At 38.6% G+C, this 25,563-nt stretch overlaps 1 protein-coding gene across 2 annotated transcripts in view; it reads right to left on the bottom strand.

The window, feature by feature from the left end:
• Window positions 1-25,563, bottom strand: part of ESRP2 (epithelial splicing regulatory protein 2) — a 59,354-nt gene that overhangs the window by 3,856 nt on the left and 29,935 nt on the right. For both annotated transcript variants that reach the window (XM_026068761.1, XM_026068762.1), the window contains 12 exons: window positions 23,174-23,287; window positions 21,732-21,846; window positions 20,916-21,014; window positions 20,732-20,786; window positions 19,256-19,366; window positions 17,611-17,743; window positions 17,176-17,218; window positions 16,362-16,663; window positions 14,099-14,320; window positions 12,595-12,793; window positions 11,198-11,393; window positions 9,999-10,176 (listed from right to left, as the gene is read on the bottom strand). In XM_026068761.1, the coding sequence (XP_025924546.1) occupies window positions 9,999-10,176; window positions 11,198-11,393; window positions 12,595-12,793; window positions 14,099-14,320; window positions 16,362-16,663; window positions 17,176-17,218; window positions 17,611-17,743; window positions 19,256-19,366; window positions 20,732-20,786; window positions 20,916-21,014; window positions 21,732-21,846; window positions 23,174-23,287 (1,767 nt within the window). The remainder of the gene's footprint in view (window positions 1-9,998; window positions 10,177-11,197; window positions 11,394-12,594; window positions 12,794-14,098; window positions 14,321-16,361; window positions 16,664-17,175; window positions 17,219-17,610; window positions 17,744-19,255; window positions 19,367-20,731; window positions 20,787-20,915; window positions 21,015-21,731; window positions 21,847-23,173; window positions 23,288-25,563) is intronic.

The raw sequence follows: 25,563 nt of genomic DNA, 5'->3' as shown, positions 1-25,563 counted from the left end.
AAGAAGACTTGACAGAAGAAGACTTGACAGAAGAAGACTTGACAGAAGAAGACTTGACAGAAGAAGACTTGACAGAAGAAGACTTGACAGAAGAAAAGCTATTCTAATGTAATTGCCATTAACTCAGTCATTTTCAAGTTACTATATTTTCTCTAATAAATAAATAAATAATGATAATCATGAGGAACTGAGTAACTAATCAGTAGCATTTTGAAGGGAATACAATAGTATTTGGAAGTCGTAAACTCCATCTGGGTTACAATGAAATTTCTTTAAGAATCATTCATTAGTGCTAAAAAATGCTTGGAAAGCAAGCAAATTTACCATTAGCAAGTTTAGCCAGTTGCATTAAAAAGCCACCATGCCAAAGAAACCTCCTAAAGAAGAATTTAATAGTTCACACTGAGTGAGATCAAGAAACAGAGAAATTAATCTCTAGGTAGCTGTATAATACAGGAGTGAGAAAGCCAAGGGTTTGGGAGTTTTTGCACATGCATTTGTGTGCRTGTACTGTAGCCATATCAAGACAAATCCATCTTCTACGCTACKTTAAAAGTTACTGGACTGGGAACTTCACACAAAAACAGATACTAATAAATCCTTATGGAAGTTGTATACACTCTGCACAAAACCAGGCAATCACACTACTTCCACCATTGCTATCACATCAACTACAGATCACAAGCAGCCTGTTTCCTTAGGTTAGTTGATTTTTTAATAGGACAAAAGCAGAAAGATTAAAGCAAGGATCCCAACACAAGCTAAGAAAGGGGGGGAAATAAAATCTCCATATCACCAAGCCCTTCTTTCCCTTCCCATTCACCACTGGAGAACCAGGTTCTGCCAGACGCATCTTACCTTCTTCAGAAGTTACAAAGAGTTACAAACAGACCCACTCTTTCGGTGCTTGTAACACACTCCTTGCTTGATCGCTCAGCTGAATAAGGCCATTGTAGTCATCAGGTGCATACTACAGTACAAGTGCGATACATGATAATCAGCAAGAGAGGAACAGTTCTGGTACAGCAAGCCACACAGATCATTTGCAACCATAATTAAGAGCATCAGCCATAATAACTGGCAGGAGACAGTGAATTTGACAGACACTACTTTTATGCAAGATATGAAATACATCAACTGAATTACCATTTGTAGAAATGGATTTAAAGTAAAGCGCATGGGGAATATTCTGAACTGTATATTTGAATTACTCCTTAATAAGGCAGGGAAACAATTTAGACCACCAAGTACTCCTTTTTTCCTTATACTCATGAGGCAGCAGCGTCAGGTAACAAAACTCTGAAGTCTGCCTAACCAGGCTTCCAGTAATGACTCTCACTGGGACAGCTTAGCATCTTCCAGCATGTGCATACTGAAGTGGGGGATTAGCAGAAGCATACAGATCTCACTCAGATCTTGCATGCGGTCATGGAAATAAACTGCAGCTTCGCAGAGGCAGAGTGATAAACACTTCAGCTGCATATAATACTTGCATTACATACACTATACCAGTGCAGTTAAAGAAATACAATGTCCTGGGGTGAAAGCATTTATACTAGTATAGCTTATTTCCATATAGGGAAAAAAAGAATAAACTACACAGTATAACTGCATTCTCCTAGATTAGTAGTAGCAGAATATTTCAAATAAATGTATAGTGACTATACAGTATAGTCACACCAATTAAAAAAAAAACCCACATGTGGATCAGATTTAAGAAATATTTGCGATTCTGAATCTGAACAGTAATCACGCAATCCAGAGGGCCTACTCCTGGAAGGCCTGGTACAAACATGAAATCTATAGTCAGAAAGTAGATCTTGGGGAGAATGAAACATTCTGTATCTCACAATCTCTCCAAAATTGCATGAGCCTTCTTGCACATACTATAGAGACTGCTGAAGTGGTTTCTGTAATCCAGAAAGCAAAATGTTTAGCATAACTCAAGTTATACTACATCCTTTCAGTGGCAAGAGGAAGAGTTTTCTGTCTTCCCCACAATGGCTTTCTTGCACTAACATTTTAGAGGATTGCCAAATGCACACAAGATACACATACTATGCTGCCTTCTTTTGATATTCCTATGATACAAAAAAAAGTCTCCTGCCAGCTTAGGGAGAGAAAGACATTATATTTGGGAACACAGGACATTGTATCTATCCAAAGTAAAGTTAAAAAAAAAAAAAAAMCCCAAACCATCACATTATACACCTTCCACAAAAAACAAAAACCAAGAGCCCAGAAAACATAAAAGAAAAGAACCCCCTAGAATTTTTACTACTGAATTCTAGCCACCTTCACATCTAGACCCATGCCATTAAGTAAAAGACAAATACAAGAAGTGTTTTCTAGATAGTCTCTGCCAGGGCAACCAGACCGTGCAAATAGTAGAATTATCAGTTCCCAGACCTGCCCTTGAAACAAATCTACAAAATGTAAGTTTACTCTTTGGAAGGAATGTCTCAAGATAGTACATACTTTAGATTATCAGTAGATGTACAGTAGGTAAAGCCATATAGCCTTTAGTGAGGGACAATGTTTAAAAATGTTACACCTGAAACACATAAGCCACAAGGAAAATGTGAAAGTGGGAAAGTTATCCAGCACAGAATTGTCAAAGTGGTTGAAGCTTAGGCCTATAGAAAAAAAAAAAAAAAAACAACCCTCAGAATACCTACTGATAGAAGCAACTTCTAATCACAAGAAAGATAGGTGAAAGACTTCATAAAATTAAAACAGAAGTTGTAGAATAACAAATTCTTCAAATTTACAGATTTCAAAAAGTAGTATTGCAAACCAAGCTAGGAAATAATAAAATAGGGGAAACATTACTCCCTGTGAAGGAAATGGAAACTATTCTAACTTGCCTGAGGAAATTCATCATCACAAATATTTCAGATTCTGTGTGCATTTCAAAAACCCCTAAGAACAAAACAAAAACACCAAGCCACCCAGGCTAATCTACCACAGAACAGACAGTGTAAAACCAAGGATGAAACTGTACTCCCATTGCTCAAAATGGAATACAGCTCTGCTATCTTTGCCTGCAACGCAGTGGGCCTAATTCTGCTTCCGTTTAGATTTGAAAAAACACCACCTACTGATTTAACTCCCCCATATGACCAGTTGCAAGTTCACCTAGCTAGATTTTTGTTACTTATTTCCTTGTATAAATTATTTGAAAATACCACATAAAGTTCGGCCCTTCAATATCCATTCTAACACACTCAGGTGGCTGGTAAGAAGTTACTATGTACTGCAGTAATTCCCATTTAATTTTAAATAAATAAAATTAAAGAGAGACCTCAGTGTTACTGCCTCCACTACCTTCTTATCTCCTTATCATCTCATTCCCACTTTCCTTGCATTTCTGAATTGAGACTCAGCCTCTTTCCTCAGACCTGCTGCCTTCTCTCGTCTGAGAGCTCTGAGCTCACAACTCTTTCTCACACAGTGGCTCCCACTTACTCTCAGTATGTCAACTAGGGCATTAAAATATAGAGGTCTACTGGAACAATGCTGCAGCAGGTCTTGCTGGTTACTTGCCCTGCCATTAGTTATCTATGAAATACATTTCTGCTGAAATTTTCCATCATCTCATCCTATTAGATTGGATACTCTGACATGCTCATAGAAGATGAAGAGGAGAGACCTATTTCCTAGAATGACCGAAGGAAAATGCAAGAACAAGTTCAGACAATAAAGCAATTTCTCTTTGCCCCTTGAAGCAGCCACCAAGAAGTCTAGCTTAATCTTGTAAGGAAGAGCACACAGAATACCACTGTTAATTTAAGAGCTCCATTGGAAAATTCAACCTCAGGTGTTAAGGTCATCAAGGTACCACTGTCAGCGCACCCTCTTGTGCTATATACTGACCTTTTCCAGTGATCAAGGACCAAGAAAGACAGGAACTAGGTATGGGATAAGGTCTGCATTTAGAACCTAACGTAGGAGAAGGAAGCAAAATAGATCTTTTGCAAGTGGTGACTAAATCTGGGGCAATAATTAGTTCTACTGTAGGCTGCAAGATGGCAAACAAAGAAGATGCATATACACAGAAAAAAAAAAARTGCAGCTGATGGGAAGAAAGAGATGATACTGAATGCTGAAGATGATCCTGAAGAACAAAATCCGTTTGGACTGGAAAGCTACACAAGCATTTCTGCAAGTACTGACAGGCTTTTTAATTTTTGTTTAAAAAATGGCTATTATTGTCATTCAGATTCACTGGCAACAAAGTTTTTTGTCACTCTGGTAGTAACATCAGAATAGATCACTGCTTTCAGGATTTACTGGAAAACCATGAGAACATCTGTGTGGTAAAATCCCTTCAGGGACATGGTTTGTAAAAGCAGTAAACTTCATAATAGTTTCATTTAACCGAATGAAGAGAATTTACAGATTCTAGGAAGCATTCTTCTGTGGCATATTTTCCAGCCTTCTAACTTTAACCTGCAAAGCTCTAAACTTTTATACCTATATTCATGTACACATGTACACACACATGCACACAACCAATCTTAAATCCAGCAATTCTCTTTCAGTCAGAAAAGATGGCAAATTCTCTCTCAAGTCTCATAAAACAAAGATGTCTGTGTTTATTTTTCCTGCTATACATTACAGAATCATATAATCCAAATTCAAATACATTTTTTACACTTTCCTGTTCCCCACACTCTTTCTCTTGCAGTGGAAGTGGGAACTTTTATAGCTTAAAACAGTCAGCGACAAGACTATCATTGACAGACAGTCAGACTTGTCAGTGACAAGACTAAAGAAAAACTATGTTTTCTGAAGGACTCGCTGCTTCTTCACAGCGCCAGCTGTTTACCTTACAAGCTTAGCTACCTTTCTAAGGTATTAGTTTAACATTTGAAATGTTATATATCAACTCGTGTATATTAAAGAATAACAACACTGACTCCTCTCTCCTAAAAGAAGCAATCATTTCTGACCAACGGTTACCTCCAGTATGGTAGCACCTCCCAGAAAGGCTATCTGCTCTGCTGACTGCAGTGCAAAGCTTTTTAAGGTGATAGGAAACCAGAGACACACTGGGTAATAAAGAGGTGGTATACCTCTCTCACTCCTTACGACTGCCATTGCATGGGTGCTTTTTCTTCAGATTGTTTTATTGCTTTCAGAAATACCTGCTACCTTAAGAGGAACACAGGCCTGTCCTTGTACCCTCACAGGCTGTGCACAGATTTCACCAGGTCACTAACCAGCCAGACACTGATGTTTATTTCATTTTTGCAACTCCTACTGTGTACACAAAAATGCTGCAGCCGAAAACGGCACATGCAAAGGGATTCAAGGGAAAAAGTCCATCTCTCAGAAACAATATAATTTAATTAGTATATGAAGTCTATTTAGACAAGCCCCAATTGAAGTGCGGAAAAAACAAGAGAAAGCGAAATGCAAAAATAGTTCTCACCTGAAAAGAGAAAGCAAACTGCAAGGGCAAAATGGCCACTGCAGGACTGCAGCTGCAATTCTAGCCTAGCTATTGATAATCTGTCATCAGGCTCCCCTAAGATGCTAAACTCTTATCACAGAACAGCTCCCAAGGGAAGAAAGCCAGCTCTCCGGGACTTTGGAAGAAATCCAGATAAAATAAGCCTGGAATATAAAGTCCAATTTGATGATGACTAGCTTTGCTGTTGCAGAAAACATGAAACATTTCTGCTTGCACCTATTTCCTTCTGGCTTGAAGTACAGTACACTATTCCTCACTTTTGTTCTCAGGGCTTTGGTCATCCAGGCCCACAAACAATTGCATAAGCTAAACTCAGGTGATTGTAACCCTTAGCACAAGGGTAGGCAGAAATATCTTTAAAAAGCTTTGCCACTAAAGTATATCAATTATACTTTTTGAATGCTGATACAAGCAATGGCAACCACGCTAGTGTTTTGTGGAACAGAAAATGAAGCTTGCATTGCCTCGTCATTCACAAAACCACAGCTCAGAGGTGTTGCCGCTTAAGTGTGTTACTTCAAGCATGGCGGCGTCTGACAGAAACAATAATCACTCATTTACTAATCCCATTACTGTAGATGCTCTGCCCATACATGCAGCACTTCCAGATGGAGCTAGATTTAGGAACACAGCAAAACAAACAGCATGCTGTATCCCGGGGCATGGGGGTGGGCATATTCTATCCATATTGCCTACTGACTTTGAATACCACAGTAACTGGGTATTCTCCCTCTGCCGTATCTTCTCTCCGTCCCCTTCCCCAGTCAGAGGCGCTGTGCCTAGAACTGGCAGGCAGACGATGGGGTATCCCTCTCAGACTATGAAGCATCAGATTTCAAAAGGAACCCAAAGGAAGCAGAGAATACTTCTTTGTTCAAGCATGCATTTTGGAGAAAAAAAAACTAATCCCTAAAAAGTCAGCAACAATGAAGCCTGCTGTCCTGATATAAAATAGAAAGAGAGAGAGGCTGTTAATGCCCTTGGAATTTAGCCATCCATTTCCCTCCACCTCCTCATTACTGTTTTAAACACAACAACCCAAACAATAAGCCTTGAATTCTGCGCCTCTGAAGACTCGGAGGATTAATATACTGCAAAAGCTCTTTTTAGCTGCAGATAAAAGGCACCTAAGCCCAGAACAGGTTTAAAGGTTATTAATTCATTTTACGCTTGCCCTACATAAAAACACATATACAAAAGAGTCACTAAGTTTYCATCCTAGCCTTTTTCAGCAAATTCAGTGGGCTTTAAGTAAATCTCAGATGGTGACCATGATCCCTTAAACCTTAGACTTCTTCTAGTTTAATGTATGACTACTTCTGAATGAAACATACTACTAGACTAATACGCAAGCTAATGAAATGGCAAGTCTGCTTTCTAAGAACTAGTCCGCATGGTCTTTTACAGGCGGACATGAGTTTGCTTTCCATTCGTGCCAGCCTCCCAGAAACTGGGCAACTACTACTAAATGCATGCCAAATCCTAGCTAATAAAACAGTTGTGAATTAGCTTTTGGTCAGCTAARACCACAGGCACAGTGAACTCGCATTTATTTGTAAATAAACCTAACAGTCCTTGTCGGAATACCAGCTCCATCAATGGTAGCAATACATCTGTATGCTTATGAGAAGCATAAAAAAGTTAAGTCATCTTTTGGAGACCAAAAGTATTCCTCATTGATTCAGTTAGTGGCTAAGAGAAAAATACATAGAGGATTTAGCCAGTATTTTAAGCAAAGATACTTTCTTTTCAGAAAGTTTTGTTCTGATATGCACAAACGACTTCACCTAAAACCACCACCCAAAGACCAGCCCATGCTGAGCAGCTGGTATTTTAAGCCCTGTCAGAGCAACCACCGTCACCCTGTTGTCCTGTTTGAATCGTAAGATTCATTAAACACATGCAAACTTGAGGGAATTTGCAGTAATAAATTCAAGAAAGCAGAGCTAGAAGAAGAAATCAAGCTGCTGGACCACTAAACAAGAGGCTAGTGCTGATAAAATAAGGTAAAATGCTGATCTGCAGAATTTTACATTATTTACTATTAGAAGCATGTACTGATGTTGAGACCAGCTTGCTGAAGCTGATGATAAGCAAAGTCTGTCTCTTAAGAGGCAGGTCTGGTATGAAAGATGCTTTCACTTAAGTAGCAACATGTGCTTACATGCAATATATGGAGCCCACGAAGACTGAAGGAAGGAAACAGAAGAGAATAAARCAAGAACTAAAACTTAAAACTTATTCCTTTCAGATGAGGACACATGAAGACAAAAATCACCCTTCAATCTCAGCATCTCAGATCTGGTTCCCAAGCCCATTGAATACCAACATCAATTAGTTATACAGAGATCAAAACCATGCCCAAACCACTAATGATTAATAAGGGCTCACTTTATAAACAACCAGAAGCATCGTGCAATACATCCTTGGGTAGCAGCAGAAAGTGAAAAAAGTGATGTGAGGAGAGAGGAAGGGGGAGGGGGAAAAAGGAAAAAAAAAAGATTAGTTATTCTTCTAGAGACACAATATTGTCCCAGAACAGTAAGTCACCACCTCTTTTTCCCCTAAAGGAATGAGTGAGTATAAAACTAGCATTACCACATGCGGGATCCAAGAACAATTCAAAATAATTCCTTGGCTCCTTTATAAGATATTGAACCCGATCTCATTTGGACAACATCTTCTAAAGAAATCAAAGAGGTGACCAATTTAATAACAGTAATTGATGATGACAGGAGGTTGCAGCAGAAGAATATAGTTTTCACCTTACAGCAAAATTTTTATTAATTGGAAACATTGGATTATGCAATACAAACACTGTAAGTTACTTTCCAAATGCAGAAACAAGGAAAAGGGCAAATTCAGCACCAAGACCAAGGTCCAGTTTCACTAAATTGAAGATTTAGTAAATGACAGAGCTCCTACAAGTTAAAAGTCACTGACCCTTTCCATGCACAGACAGGGACAGGTTGCATTTTTCAATGGCATACTTGCACTTCTATCTGAATTTCAATCTAGAAAATAGGCTTTCCCCACCAATGCTCTAATACAACCACCATCCATCCACCAAAACCCCCAGTAAGTTGAAAAAAAAAGGTAAGATATCAATGGCTAAGCAACAGATGAATGATTGCTATTGTATGTCTGCAGGGAAAAAAAAACAGAAAAAGTCCACACACAACTGAATTTGGTTTGAACTCTGAAAATATTCTGCTGAAGGGGAAAAAAATAAAATAAAATAAAAACTCATTAAGTTTAGTATGTTTTTAATCTGATTGTAAAATTCAYCACACTTTTTATAAGCTGATTTTCAAATTTTTTACACTGAAAAAACAAACATGTGAAATTATTTTCCAACACAGATTTAGCATTTTAAGAGAAGTCACAACAGGTACAGCACAATATCTGCCGAATATTCAAAATGCTGAATATATATAGTTAAGCATCTGTTCTTGGTCTGCACTCATTTACGTAGCAGACATCTGGCTTTACAAAATAAAACCCACTGTCCTTTAAATAAAAAAATAAATAATAAAAAAGGAAAATATATTATGCCTAAAAGTTGTGTGTTAACTGCTGCTACCCATTAAAACACATCATTTGCATCTCAGCCTTTAAGAATAAAAGCCTGCAATATGACTGCTACCCAACTTACAGAATTTTGAAGGACAAACTCATGTAGAAATTATCTTCTTTTCACACGTATCACTTGAACAGTGGTTTGAGATCCACCAAAAGAATTCTAGGTCAGGGCTTGAGTACGACCAAAAGGACATATTTCATATTTGTATGAGTGCTGTTATCCACAGATGCTAAATACTCACCACATATTCAATTATTTTCCCTTTTTAGCAAATATCTGATGACAAAATATGGATATCATATCCTTTGAGAGAAAAGGCAAAATACATGGAAAGATCCCCATTTCACATATTCAAATATATGCTGCTGAAAAAAAAATAGTTTGTACATGACACCTTTTTTATATTTTCCTCAAGATAAATTTGTATGCATTTGCCCATTGATAGAGTACTGGGTCATTAGATACCAGCTGAAGTTACATTTGCTATCAGTACAACCTGGGCTGGAGAATAGTTTTCCTTTAGATTGCCATATAATGCAGTTTTAATGTAAAATGTTCCTGCCTGTAATCAAAATAATTAGGTCTTGCATGAGTGTCTGACATAGGTGTCTCTCTCCATCTCCTTTTGCAATGCAAGTCACCACAGCCAGGTCACAGAAAGAGCCTTTTGTACTAGAAATTTGCTCTCAGCAGTCTTCAACACTTAAGTCTTGCATCTGAACCCTAGATTATTGCTTTTAAATTAGAATATGTTTATTATACAATAAATAAAGCAAATTTTATACTACACATTGGCTGTCTGCCAATTAAATAAAGAACACGCAGCTTGCATTCTTGTTCAGCATTCTCCAAAAGCACATACTTGCTCAGCCTGAAACCCAATGATCACTACTCAGAGGTCCAAATACATTATAAGGAGAGAGACTGCACACTAACCTGGTATCCCTGGAAGAAACTGAGAATCTCCTTCATTCCTGTGTTATATGGCAAGCCCTGCATACGGACTAAAGCTCCAGGCTGGGGCAAAATTGGAGTGTGGGTGGCAGTGGCAGCAGCCGCTACAGCTCCTGGAGGAGCTGCAATATACCCCACTGTGGTAGGGGATACCGGAGGGCTGAAAGAAAAAGAGGGGCAAAATTGTTAGGAAAGCCAATACATGGTTTAGTACTTAGAGCATGCAAAGATGAAACAAAAAATTTAACACCCCCCCCCAAAAAAAAAAAACCCCACAGAAAAAAAGTCCACAGAAACCAAGAAAACGAGCAGCCCTGGTGTGGACTGCTTTGGGAACTTTCTTCATTTCTCCCTTCACCACTTGATAATTTGATTTTAGAGGGGGGATGGAGAGGAAAATAGGTAACAATTGTAGCTGAAGAGGTAAAAATTGGTACTTGTTTCCACTGGAAGAGGAGAAAGCTAGAATAGGTCATCTGCAGCTCCTAAGATATTTAATAAAACCACAAAGAAGGAAAAAAAACAATCATAGTATGAAAGGCAGGCAAGGGCCCAAATTGCAGGCTTCTTAACCACAAGACAGCGAGCAAAGTAGCATCTCAGGTCAAGGCCGGCCTAGCAATTTACCAGATGCTCAGGCTAGTAAGTGTTGCAAGCCTAGGAATTACAAAATGAACAACCAATTTTCCCTGTGGATCCAACCATCAGACTTTGGTGAGTCATGTTGACCCATCAGTGAAAAGGGGAGAAGTGGAGATCCTCTGCTTTGCTTACATGTGTTAAAGTGTTTTTTTTGACTGCCCTGATATGGGAAATCTAACTTGGTGCGCACCTATGAAGAGTCTTTCAATAACTACGGGATCAGGGTAGAGGGATGTATTGACACAGGCCAAGAAATGTAACCTTATCAATGACATTTGCCAAATGTCAAAAACACTGTTAAACATTAGACCACCTTTGTCATGAGACAAAGCTAAAAAAGCAAAAAAAAAAAAAAAAAAGCTACAAGAAAGCTGAACTTTCTTACAAGGCCACAAAGACGCGGTTAAAATAGCTACTGTCTTTGCTGATTAATGTCAACAAATTCTCTGGATTACTTGGATCAGAAGTACAAATTTAAGAAGTAATCACAAGTGACCACACTTGTGATGGCAAGAGAGGCAGCTAAGTCCAGGGGATACCTGGGATAGTAAGCCGTGTAATTCATATAAAGCTGAGCAGCCTGAGCTGGGTAGTAGGTAACAGCTGGAGGAGCAGCAGCTGTGGCCTGGGGAGTCCTGGTGGCTGGCAAGAGGGCTTGGGGCTGGTAAAGCGCTGCTTCTGCTGGGATCACAGCTGCTGCTGTTTGGAAAGCAGCATAAGCTGGTGGAGAAAGACCTAAAAAACAAACCGGAAAACAACAACAACTAAAATCAGAATGGAGATCTCTGCTATAAGAAAGGAATTATTCATTCCAATGTGATTAATACCATGTGGGCATGATTACTGAACACTTGTGCAAAGACTGCTCTCTAGCCTCTCTCCTGGAGACCCCTGCTGCATCACCATGAATGACTACTGAGCATTTGAAGTGAGCAATTCCTAGGAGTTCGCAAGCCCTAGAGGTGAGCAGCCTTGTCCATATGTAAATGGAAAGTAGGGAACTGCAGAGTTATTTGAAGAAAGCATTAAGCCATGTGCATAGAGAAAGCAGGCGTGCACACCAACACACCCATTGTTCTTTCTAACAGAAGTTGTACTCTGTGGGACAAAAGTACCGTAGTGTTAGCTACACACGGGCATCTGCAACTGCTGGCCATGAGTCTTCATATACAAGTCTCCTGCAGCTGCAAAAGGTATTCTTAGGATATTACAAATGAGGTGGGGGGGAAACACTAGTCTGATGCATTTTCATGCACAAATACCTGATTTCCATATGAACATTAAGCTTGGTGTGCAGTCAAACGGTTTTTAAGTACTATATTTGGCAGCTTTTTACTATTTTGCAAATACACATTGGTATCTGCTTTGTAATTTGGTAGTTGCATTGATTAGAATGGTACAATAAAGTTCCATTCTAGTTCCATAATAGTTTTTTTCACATTCTTAATAAAAAAAAGCCATTCAACTTCACCATTCTATGGTCCATTAGCACATCACCTCAGTGGGTGTTTTCCTTCAAAAATAAGCCCAAAGAGTACCTTCTCAATGCTCAAAGGCAAGATAGCAAGAGCACTCATCGACAGCTGGAGTACAGAATTTTTCCCCCTTTTAAAAAACCCTCTAATTCCAAGTAGGTTTCACTACAGGCAAGTCTACTGCAGAGCTCAGAAGAACAGTACACCCATCAAAAGCAAAGTGTGCAACAATTTCACTGGCAAGGCCTTGCTGCCCTCTACTCACCACCGAAAATATAATAAAAACGCCTCAAATCAGTCCCATTATTGCCCCAAGGGAACAATTCCAATCTCAGCATGTATACAGACGGATGATTACTGATCATGGCAAAACCCAAGTCAAAAGGTGAAAGGCCACAAAGCTTCAGCACCTACCACATATCAGCCTTTAGCAGCAGAGAGCAGAACAATTGCAGACTTACATGGTAACTTACATGGCGGTGGGGATAAGCCACTACGATTTAAAGTGCCACCCATTAAAACAAAGTTCATCTCCTCTCCTGAACACTGGAATACTTCCACATAACGGTCCTTCATCATTTTTTTGTGACATTTTTGAGCCACCATAAAGGCTTTGTCAGCAGATTTCATTTGGATAAAAGCATCACCTGATGGTCGTCCCTAGAAAAATCAGTCATAAGTCAATCTGTTATTAAAACATCCAAAACGTGAGAAGCATAGGTGTCAAAATGAAATGTCTAGTGAAAGTCTGTATTGTTCTTTCCCATCTGGTATGAATGACTAATAATTCAACCAATGAATCATAATTATTCAATGATTTTTATATATATATATATATCTCAGAAGCAGAGACACAAGACTCAAGCAGACAGCACCTGGTTAACACAAAACTACTTGCTCTTCTGCAGAGGGAAACACAGAATAATTTAGTATAAAAACAAACTTTGAAGGTCTCTAATCCACCCCCTGTTCAAAGCAGGGCTAATTTCAAAGTCAGATCAGGCCACTTACGGCCTTATCCATCTGAATTTTTGAGCATCTCCAAGGATGAAGATTTCACAGCCCCTCTGGGCAACCTGTTCTGGTGCTTAACTCATTTATCATTGTGATTTTTTTTTTCCTTTTATATCTGATTGAATTTCCTCTGCTGCAACTATGAACATTGCCCCTTATCCTTTTGCTGTGAAGTTCTGGGAAAAGTCTGGCTTTGTCTTTTCTTTACTCTTTAGATAGAAAAACAACAGTATAAAGCTTCAGACAGGCCATAGCTACAACAGAAATTGATTTCTGAGGTCTCATTTTCTGCAGCCTGACAGGAATCACTTTAGCTATAAAATATCAAAAAGCTTCCTTCTTAACAACAAAAGCAGAACAGAAGATCTTTCTCATCCATTTTCTTTAAGGATAATACCTCAATATTTGTGTGTCCAGTAGACTTTGTTTTTAATGGAAGACAACAAGGAAAAAATATCCCCATAATTATAACATTAAAATATATCCAAAGCATACTTTTTAATTATCAACTCCCTTTAAATCCTGAGAAGTCTCCAATCAAAAAAGAAAAGCTATGTTTCACAAATGCCACTCAAACAGCATGGCTACCATCGAGCACAAATCCTGAAGCTGACTGAGCAGATATGGCAACCTATATAATGGAAGACGCTTCCATCCTGTGCATTTCCAGCACTGGACTGAAACATGACGAACCGTTTAATGCAGCCGCTAGGACAGGCATCTGTAAAAGAACAGGCCACAAGCTTCATCCTCCCCAATACCTCACATGCAGACACAAAGAGAAAAGCAAATGTGTATGTGAAAGGGAGGGAGAAAGGGAGGAAGGGAAGGAAAAGACGGATGAAGATAACATTTTCTCAGGGTTACAGAAGGTCCAAAGCACAGCCAAGAACAGGGAAGCCAGCCTGACCTCTCATCCTCTGTTAGCTCTCCCTTGCAAAGTGCTGTTACCTGTTGATTAAGGACCATGTGAACTCCATGGGGCTTGATATCACCCGTGGCATCTCCCATAAATTCCAGGATGTCATCAATGCCAGCAGTGTAAGGAAGACCTCTGAGCCGGACACAGTCACGTGCGCTACCCGTGGCAATGGTATACGGTGGGGGTATGACAGGAATGATGGGAGTTGGGAGGGTGGGAATAAGAGGTGTTGACATGTATCGATTAAGCACCTGTTGGCAAAAGAAAAAAAGAAAAAAAAAAAAGACCCACACTGATAAAGGCTTACAAATCATCTGGCTGAGCACAGAAATCAAATCTTCACAATACTATTTCATGCATTTAAATAAATCCATTTCAAATATAAGAAAAGAATAACTTTCTTAAACAGAATAATTGGGGATTGTTTGTTGGGCATTTTACAGTTTCAGACTCAGTCTGAAAAATTTAATTTAATTAATTAATTATAGTTCATTTTAGCACATCCCAAAATGGAACTGCTGAAAACAACAGTTGTGCTGATAAACCAGTGTTGTAACTTACAGTTCTTACTTAAATTGGGGCAAATTAAAAACAGTCAACTAAAAAAGATGCTTTAAGTAACAAATAAGGAAAAAACCCTAACTCTAATTCCTTCATAAAGCCCTTTTAAGATTGATAAATTTAAAAAGAAAGAAAAAAGAAATAGAAAAAACCCACTCATTTTACCAGGGCTGTCATCTCCAAGTACTGGGTTCCTGAGTACAAGGGTAAGAACTACAGGAGACCTTGATTTCCACATTTTATTTCCTCTTCACTCACTCCCAAGTGACTAAAGGAGCACAACTTACTATTGGGGCCTACTGCTGAAAAATATATTTTACAGTGATTGTCAGAAATAAAGAAACACTCTCCATTGAAAGAGGTACCAAAAAAAAGAGATTACAAAGTTTTAATTTTGTCAACGATTCAACCTAGAGAGGTTGTCTCAGTAGAAGCCTTTTTTCAAGAATTTATATGTTGCACGTTTCAAGCCAGAAGTTTTCTTCAGTTGGTTATTGTATGAAATATTGCAATTCCTTTATATTAACAACTAAGTAGCTGAGAGCTGGCTTGACCTCTCATAATTACTCAAACAAGCAGCCTGTAATTCCCCCCAAATCAGCTCTTGCTCAAGCAGCAAAATATTCAGGTGTCACCTTAGACACTTGTCCCAGAGAAAGAAGTAATGACATATTTATGAAATACGAATCAAGTCTTATCCAGAGCTCCTTAACAAAAACAAGAGTAAAAACTTGGTCACTGTGACATGAGTGCTTGGTCCTTAGAGGACTTAGCCTCATCCTCTGAGTGGGAGGAAAAAAAAAAAAGACAACAACAAAAAAAAAAAACAACTCACCAGTGCCATTTACTTAGGCTTCATAATATATGTATCAGATTCTTGACTGTTCTAATCTCCATATCACAGTATTACAGGTAAATGACAGATCTGCAAGTGTAGGTATTCTTCCCCTTGCCCCATCACTTCATTGGAAAAGACTTCTCATTTCACATAGGTTGAAACAGTAATTGTATTAGGTTTTACAGCCACTGCTTGTGTAAAAGCCGGATCAAATCTCATAATGGTTCCCTTTGGCATTATCAGTCTAGAAATATTCCATGTCAGGCAGAAAAACTTAATCTGTGATGTTTTCCAAAGCTTGAGTTGCTGGTGCCAAAATAAAATGGTGTTTTAATAGTTTGAGAACGTGATAATAGAAACTGGTGAAGGATAGGAAGAAAAAAAGTGAAATATATTTTCTTAGGAAAACAAAGATTTCACTTCCTTTCATCAAAAATCAGACACTTTCTTATAATCCTCAGTGCCCAACAAAACAGTTATAAGAAAAGCCCTTTCAATGCATTCAGATTTGGATTTCATGTTAGAAATTCTATGCATGGGCAACAGAGTTTTAAGACAATACTTCAGATTTTCAAGAAGCCTTACTACAATACTAGCAATCTAGCACACGTTTAGAATTATTTTTGAGATTTCAGTCAACCTTTAAGATGTGGAAAAAAATTATGCAATGATTTTTACTTCATGATCTGGGGGATGTTATAAAAAAACTGCCAGTAAAAAAACAACACTGCATAATTTTCCATGCCAATCAACAAGCCCATATTGCCCTTTCTAGTACCTGACATCTTTAATATAAAAGACTTCCATGGCTGTCTACAAGATATATGCGTATGCAAGTATTGGAAGAAATCTGTAACTGCTAAGTTTTGAGTCTCACAGCCAATAGTTACAACCTGTTGGACTTCTGCTGCTGTGCTTCTGAAGAGTTCAATGTAACGTTTTCCAAGTATTTCTTTGTGCTTTTTAAGTGCATTCTGTGCATATTCTTCACAGGAAAACAACACAAATGCATCTCCTGTGGGCCTCCCATCTGGGTACTTGACAAAGAGAAGTCCCTCTTTTCCTCCTGTGACTGGGCACTCYGGCCCCAGGAACCCCAAGACGTCCTCCTGCGTAGCAGTGAAAGGAAGACCTCTCATCCGGATGATAACTTGATTCTCCTTAGATAAGAACTGGGCCACTTCATTGGAGGTGCCTGGCAAAAAGGTAACAACAGATGGTCATTTGGTGCTGGGCAGCCAGTTCCGCAGGACTCAGAAGCAGTGATGCATTAAGGAACGATACAGGAGGTAAAAACAGTAACCAACAAACCTACAGAAAACCTGAGACACTACTAACCCGCAGTAATCTATTCTAAAGCGTCTTATAAAAATAAGCCTCCYCACCCTTAAAGTTTTTCCTACTTTAATGAAATTGGGAGAAGCATAGTTAGTGTGAGCTTATACAAGGTACACAGATGCTTTCACTGCAAAAGCTCATCTTCCTCTCAAACAGCAAGCCCAGCCTGTGAGCATCACAGCCCAAAGGCTCACAGCTCCAATCAACTGCCTGGGACCAGAACATGACAGAGTCAAGTATCATCTTTGAGGGCAAAACAGGAAAAGCCACTTCATTATCCATTTGTGTCCTCAGCCAAGAGAAAGCAGAACTGGAACACACTCCTATGAACTTGAGTAACTAACTACACTGAACACCAGCATCACTTACCTCCTGCAATTTTTAAGAATTCTTCCCCAGTTGCTTTGTAAACCTTGAAGACAAAAATGCACACATGAAAATCACAACATTCAACTATAAAGTAACATTTTCCAGATAACTTTAAATATATTAGTTGTTTCGCAGATACTCAGATTTACTGAGTAATGAAGCTAAGACATAAGGCTTAAATTAGGATGGGATTTTCAAAAACAAAAACCAACCAAACAAAAAATCCCCATGCATCCAGTAAGGGGAGAGATTCAGTTCTCACTGTTTCCAATGAGTGTCAGATGCCCAGGCTTCATAAAACACTTCTGCACATGGCAGAATTATACTTTGCTTATTTTAAGCAACATAGGAGTACAGTTTGTTCTCATTTAAAACTGTACACTAATAGAGTCAAGTTGCTCTCCAAAGATTTGTTTCAAGTAACTGCTTTTTTACCTCAATGTATCTGCTACCCATGTGGTGCTTATGTCTTTCCAAAGCCAGGTCTCTCTGTTCAGAATTTACAAACCGAACTAATGCCTCCCCATTTCTTCTTCCTTGAGCATTCAGACAAAGGGCCACACCACCTCTGGAAGGTAAGCCAAAGAAAAATGCGAGTTTGAATCTTTAATGCGTCTAATGGACCAATCCAATAATTTCCCATTAGCACAACAGAGAAAACAAGGAGTTTCTAATTGAAAAAAAATTACTACTACCTGCAGTTTAACTTTATTTTGATGCAACACAATTATACTACAGAATCCTTTTGAGTAGATTAACAAAGTAAAATCTTTTACTGTTATGTACCATAATTAATGCACATTGATTCCAATTTCCTTTTTTGGGTGGCAAGGAGCTAACTTTTGGATCTCAGATGCAAGTTTGTAACCCCTCCTTTCATCTCAGGGAGTCAGATTTGAATTTCCTCATAGCCCTAAATAAAGAACCATACCTACTCAGCATTGAGTATCTCGATTATATCTCAAGCGACAGGTATGCTACTTCAGACCACACACACACACACACACACGATTCATATGAAAGTTTCTTCCACAAGAACAACAACACTTGGAGGATTCTGAGTCTAGCCTGTGTAGGAGCTATAGCAGAATACTAAAGTGTCAGTGCAAGATTAAAGCTTCTATTATATCTTGGATGCTGTCTTGACTAATGCACTAGGAGTTTCTCCCTGTATTAGCAAGAAATGAATATATGTTGGTCTTCAAAAGAAAAATCTCCTTGCTTCTTCATACGTTTCAAGAAACATTTAATTGTCTTTTAAGTCTTAGAGATGGGGAACAGCATTACTACAGAAAGGATAACCCAAAAGAAACACACATTAAAAAAAGGATCTAGAATAGGCTTCTGAACCACCCCCCCTCCCCATTTTTTTCAATCTGTAAATCATCATCTACTACCTCCAAGATAAAAAATGGACTTTTCTGTGGAACTTTCCATTCAGGGTTCTAAGAACTGACAGTTGTGTTGTTGTCCTGAAATGCAACATTAGCATCCTAGAAATAACATGCAAAAGAAATAGGGCAAAAATCTTTTTCTTGCACGGGCAGGTTAGACATTTGAAGGAAAATAAGCTAAATCTGAAACACATGTAATAGTTCAGGCTTTATAAAACAAAAGCATTTTGATAAGTTTTGATGCTGTTGTAAATCATGACTATACATACAATAGAGCAAAGTCTAAATAGTAAAATATTTTGCATGCACAGCTTTAGAAAGGTAATATGTGACAGACAATAGTCTGAAAGTTTTAATTGTCTTTCCACAGCACATCCCTGTCTAACTGTTATCGTCAGCATGACCTTTCTATAAAACAAGGCCATTGCATCTCTATAAATTACACAGGAGTTAAAACTTGCACAGCTAAAAGCCTAAGAGTCTTGGTTCTAAATTCATTGTTGCACAGCTAAGGCTGGCAAACCTGCTCAGTTATCATGACCACGCGGTGGCAGGGGGAGAAGAGGGAGAAAAGAGTAGAAGGGAGGAGTGTAATGGTTTGCGGTGGGTGTTTTTTCAAACAGATTTCTAAAATACTTGATGTTAAAGACAAAGTTATACAGTGAGAAAAATTCTGATTCTCTTACTTGGCAATGTTGAGTCCTTTGAAAAAACGGGCAATATCTTGGTCTGAAGACTGCCATGGCAAACCTCTGGCACGTATTACTGTCTCACTGTCCACTGTTTCAGATTTACTACTGCACAGAGAGGAAAAAAAGAAGCTAAAGTAACCTTTAATCCAGGTTTTCCATTATCTTAATAAATTTCACTTTACCACTTATTAAATATGTAAATCAGGAGTATATCTGCTGTTGCTACTATCCGCAGTTTAACTTTATTTTGATGAAACACAATTATACTACAGAACCCATTTGAGTAGATTAACAAAGCAAATTCTGCTACTCATTTCAGTACAGAAAGAGAAAATGACTGGGGTAATACCCTTATATACACAATGCGCAAGATGCACTATGTTGTCACCACTTTGCAGTTCTTTGTTTAAAGAACTTTCTCTCATGGCAAAGTAGTAATGGATTGGATTAATTTTATTTGGAAAAAATGTAGATTTAACAATCCACATAGATGGTTACATTGCAATCCTAAATAGAAGTATAGATCACTTGTGTTTAAGATGAAGAATTCAACCAGTTACTGAAATTTCTTTGAAAACAGAGAAATACTCTGTTTCTCCTCTCCCCTAACCCAAAGTCAACTTCAGATTAGCACAAAAAACAGAAAAGCTGCGCTCATCTTTGCAATGGATAAAGGACCTATTTTCCTGGAGGAGTAGTTTCTGTCTGCATAGAAAGCTCAAGTTCTCAGCAAGGAGATCTGTAAAAATCAGAACTTCTCAAGCTCTTATGACACAGAGGCATCCTCATTTTAATGAGCATTCTGAAGAAACAGGACAGAAAGAACTCCTACAATGGGATAAAGAACTTGTTTGATAATCAATAGCTTCCAGTTTATCATTTGACTAAAGCAGAAACCCAGGAATTGGTATAAAAGGATGTCCAAGTGCATTTTGACTAGACAATGAACACTTTACATCAATGCTGAGCAGTCCTCAGTGCTTTCACGAAAGCACGAGGGATCCACTTTTGTTAGACAAGCAGTCTATCCCTCAAGCAGTCTCTTGAAACAATTTCTTTTTTCCTCTTTGGCCTAGCTAGTCTTGTAAGACAGTCTGCAATACAACATATTAGACATCTCTTCAAAAGTTCAGTTCCACATAGGGTGCACTAGCCATTACCCCTATCAACTTAGGGAAAGTTCACAAATATTTCTTCACCATTGGGTAAGATAAGTCAGCTTCGCTGCCATTCAAAACAGAAGCCAGTGAACAAAGAGCATTTTACGCACAGTGCCTTTAAAGAGAAGGACTAAAGTACAGCATTCAAAATACCAGCTGCAGTCTGTCTTTACTGTATTACCGAGTACACTGTTATTGCTTTCAGGAAACAACCTACTTTCACAATGACAATGGGGAAATATCAATACGCTTTCCTTGCTGCGGACAAGGCTCATCTTTGGTTGTAAACAGCTGTGACAACGGCACTTACCAAGGACCTGTTTCATACTTGTATTTCACAGTTTCAGGCTCAGTAAATATGTGATCTGCAACAAGACAGGAAGTTTAAATATAATCAGGGTCAGAGATTACTTAAGTAGGAATGACAGTACCACTGCCAATTTGTATGAGGTGGGGAGGGAGATTTCAGCATTCTGTATAAACAGGTCACTTACTGCAGCTTTCAGACAGCATGCTGAAAATGATAGCCACCATGGTTTTCACTTGCCACACGCCAAAGTCCTCCTCTGTTTCATCTGTCCCTAAGCCTAGATCTAAACAGGTGATTATAGAAAATAACAGACTTGCACAATCTCTTGTAAACAAGTCGTAAGGCTTTCCTGTTACTGACACAGAATTGGTAACCAAACTGTATTGGTCCTAGCTGGGACACGTGACCATTAGGCATTTGTTACTCTGCTCATAAACTGGTTAATATTCACTTTAACAGTCAACAGTCTGAAAACTATTGACAGCTTACATCATTTCAGTGTTAACAGTTCAAAAAAAAAAGGGGGGGGGAGGGGGAAGAGGAATAAGGTGGAATAAGATTCCATCACTTCAAACATAGCTGAACTTTAACCACATTCAGTGGGGCCACAGCACTCCTCCTAAGATTTAGATTGGGGGGGGGGGGGTGCTAGTTTTTGTTTTCAACTCATTTCAGCCAGGATCAGACAGAGAACTATTACTATCTGCTAACAGTAGAAGCCCATCTGGTCCTGAAAAGGCCCACTGAGAGCTAAGCCTTTTTTTCAATGGAATTACCAAATATGGTTTAGATCTCATTATTGGACCGAAAATTGAAAAAATATTACAAGCAGAACCCATAACAACACACTTATATCCTTAAGTGAAAGTTCCTTCAATTTTATGAGCAAGATTTTAAAACTCACATCTTAGCTTAGGAGTATAAAACCTATAGTGATCATAAAGATAAATCCTAAATAAGCATAATTGATTCTAGTGTAAAAAGTGCAGCAAAAGGATACATTCTGCCATAGTCTTGATAGTCTGGTCTTTCAYGGCGGCTGAACTAGGATAGCATGTGTGAAATTCTTTGCGAAGATCATAAAAGGAATAAAAGCAGTCTGACAGCAGGAAGTTCTACAAGGAAGGCAAAAAGTTTGTTTTGTACACACCATTCCTCTAAACTCTGTTTAGGATCTTTGCACTGAACAAGGCAGTCTCAAGAATCACGTAGTTGCATGTCATCAGTTTGTCTACGATCAAGCAGTTCAGTTCCTTTGTAACACAGTTCAAATCCCATAGTTTTTCAGAATTAGAAGAGCAAAGCTAAGCATCTTTTGAAAGGCAGACCTGTGCAAAACAGCTAGAGACAGCTTAAAAAGGAAAAAAAAACCCTAGGTTTTGCTGTTGTATAAATATTCCTATTTAGGACACTCTATTTTCTCTTTTGTGTCTACACTAAGAAGCAGTACTGTACCAAAACATCATAACAAAGTTTAAAATAAATATTGTTTCAGTGTACAAACATCTTTCAGCAACTTAAAGACATATTCATTCATTACTGTTCCATATTGGATAAGAACTTCATTTATACAACATTATTAAACAAATGTTTTTGACAGCCCTTCACACAGTCATTGGCTTATTCTTTTCAAGGAATAAATAATAATATAACACAAATGCCAAATGAATATTTGTAGAAACTCAGCATGGACCAATGCCCTTATATAGAGAAAAAAATATTACTGATCAGGCAACTCTTTGTATGTCAGCATCTCCCATTCCTGTGGGGTTGCTGCAGACAGGCTTGCTCAAGAACCATCACCCTGCACACCGGCAAGATTCTCATCCCTGTGCAAGACAGCCTGCTCTGCACCCCCACAGGAGTTTGGAGCAGAAACTGCTGCTTCGTGTTGGAGTAGCAAATAAGCTGTAGGGTTACAGCTATTCAGCCTCGTGCTGAGTAAATGCAGATGGGGAACCTTGCCATTCTCCAGGGCAAGTCACTGCCTGCGTGTACTCTCTATAGGATATTGACTCCCATTAATTTCTGATCTTGGTTGGAATCCATGGCTCTGCACAGAACCAATGGTTTAACTCAAGCCTAAACAAAACAGTACCTGCCTGTGAGGCTGGAACTGTACCCTTGCTTTTCTTCCCTCTTCCTATGACATAGGATTGAAACAACTTGAATTGTTCCTTTCTCTATCTCGTCTTTCTTTATTTTCCTCTTCTTTATGCTCATCTGTGGGGTCTTAAAGACTGTAGCTGACTTCCAAGAGTAACGTCTAGCTCTACTTCTCTGCTACTCACCATGCRACAGGGAGCGGGTCACCATAAGTATTCTTGGAACACCATACCTCCCAAGGTTGGGTTGCGTTATTCACCTCAAACTCACGTAAACTATTTCCTTTGATGGCCTTAAAAACAGTACTGTCCTTCTGCATCAGGTCTGATCTCATACCTTCTTAGATGTTTCTGGGTGGAGGACTTGTCGAATGAGTAACTGGCCATCGCTGCAGAGTGTGTAAGAGCTCCTTCCAAGTACTTTCAAATCACTGGATACCAGCTGACTAAACTGAAAATAAAATCATAAATTTCATTTTACTCACTGATACAGGTAATGCCATTAAATGAGCGGTTATTATTTATTAAAAAAAAAAATTAGAAGATAAAAAAGTCAACACTTTGTATTAGCTTTTGAAAAATCACAATGGAGAACAGATGTGAGCTCCTGATAAACACAGGCAAAGAAACAATATGCATTTGCAGAATAGGAAATAAGAACACCAACAATCTGGTGAAAAGCACAATTAGGACAATATGGCAGAATTTGGAGTTCTTTGAAAGCTGGTGTTATTATAACGATAAGGTTCAAAATCTGAACTCCTCCTAATTATAAAAAATGCTGTGCAACATCTTAAAGAGTAAAAAGCCTTTCAAGATCAATTACAATACTATTTTTGCAATAGCCTTTCTTCAACTATCCTACCTTTGACTTCAGTTACACCCTTTTTTTCTTTTCATTTTGAACTTCAAAAACGTAAAAAAAGCTACCCATGAGGATTTATTAATGTTTAAAAAAGCTGTGCTAAGAAAAGCCAAAGAAATTGTGGTCTGACACCTTCAAAAGTGATATTATAATCAAGTTTAAGTCAAGTCAATGAAAGTTCTTGGCAGAGACACGGTATTATGAACACATGCTAAAACAAAATTATTCCCTACCTGAAGGATGGATAACCCCCAATAAGTTAATTCTCAAGGGGAAAAGGGCAGCAGGCTCCATCTGTCTGGTTCAATTTTATTTTCCACCCTTATACAACAGTTTCCAGTCTTTATATTAGCCCATACCAATATTAACTTCCCTGCTCGTAATAGTTAACTAAAGCATTAAAGTACATGTATCAAATTAGTAAATAGAAGCTTGTTAGTTAACTTTCAAGGGGACCAGTGTAATTATTCTAGGCTTCCCTCTTGATGCTGCTCCCTCCCAGGAAAGCATCACATCACAAACAAAGCAATAATTAACATCATGATGCAGTAGCCACCCACTGCTCTCAGCAATAGCTTACAAATAAAAAACAACCATCCCCAAAAGCAAATTACAAGTTGACTTTGTAACTCTCAGAATAGCTTTATACTGCCTTTTAACCTGTTTATGGGGGAAAGAGGGTTGGTTTGCGTTACCATCAGCCCACGTGACACTACACACTTAGAGTCTCTGCTTAGGAAAGATGACATGCTAATGATCTGATCCCAGAGCTATCCAAAATTAACTCTGTGAACACATGTTGCAGCGTTGTGTCCCAAAGGTAGTGCTCCACAAGGGAGAAATCATGTATTGAACACGGATTAGAGTAGCAGCGGAGACAGATTAGCCAGGCTTTAAGTCAAAGTAACAGCTCAAATTCAATTCCGGCCCTTTCCTAGGCTTGGGCAGCTAACCTGAGTTCCACTACCATTCTGAGTGCAGAGACAGGCTTTAGCAGTGGCTACTACATATATCAAGACACGGAGAACTGATGGGCAGAGCTGAGCAAGGAGAGGCACATCAGCCCCTTGTGCAAATTGCTTAAATTGCAGATACAGCTATATAAAATGAAGTTATTTAAAATCAAACAGAAGAGACTTGAAAGGTTAAAAACGGTGAAATATTCCCCCCCAAAAAAAACCTTTTTAAAATGCAATTCTCTGCACACTACTAAACACCCCAGCCCTTGCAGATTCAGAAAGCCAGTTTCCTCTCAACTGTTAGTCCAGATTTTGCGTTTGCACTGCAAGCTGAAGGTCTGAAGAACCTGAGGATATAAAAGTGAGTCATTGTTTAAGAATGATTTAAAAGTCAGAAAATTGAGATCTAAGAGTGCTCAAAATACCTCAACTGATGTGTAAACACCAGAAAAAGAGAAGAAAATTCCAGAGAATTCAAAGGAACCACTTGAGAAATGCAGGTCTGGGGACTGCCAGAGTCACAGGCCAGCAACAAAGATTCTCACCATAATACAGACTTGAGAACTGCCCTCTTACTAGATGCTGCATCTTATTACTTTGTTTTAACTTCTGGGCACAGTAAAGAGCAAATATTTGCAAAAAGGGATTGGAAACAGTGATAAAAATTAGCCTCCAGAAGGTGTACAGTGATTCTTGCCAAAAGGAAGCAGAGCCTTACTGATGAGCAGTAATAAAACACTCCCCAAACCTTCAACTTTGCACCCTGGGTTTCTGCAGATGCACCAGAGCTCATACAGAAAGAGTGCAAGGACGGAGCTATTTTGATAACAAGAAAAACCCCAAACAATTTGATGAAAGCAGCAAATGTATCTAATCTCCTTTTTTATTTGTAAAGCATAAGAA

The sequence above is a fragment of the Apteryx rowi genome, unplaced genomic scaffold (assembly GCF_003343035.1).
Source record: "Apteryx rowi isolate R43461 unplaced genomic scaffold, aptRow1 scaffold_28, whole genome shotgun sequence".
Lineage (NCBI taxonomy): Eukaryota > Metazoa > Chordata > Aves > Apterygiformes > Apterygidae > Apteryx > Apteryx rowi.
This window is presented reverse-complemented; position numbering and strand designations above follow the sequence as displayed.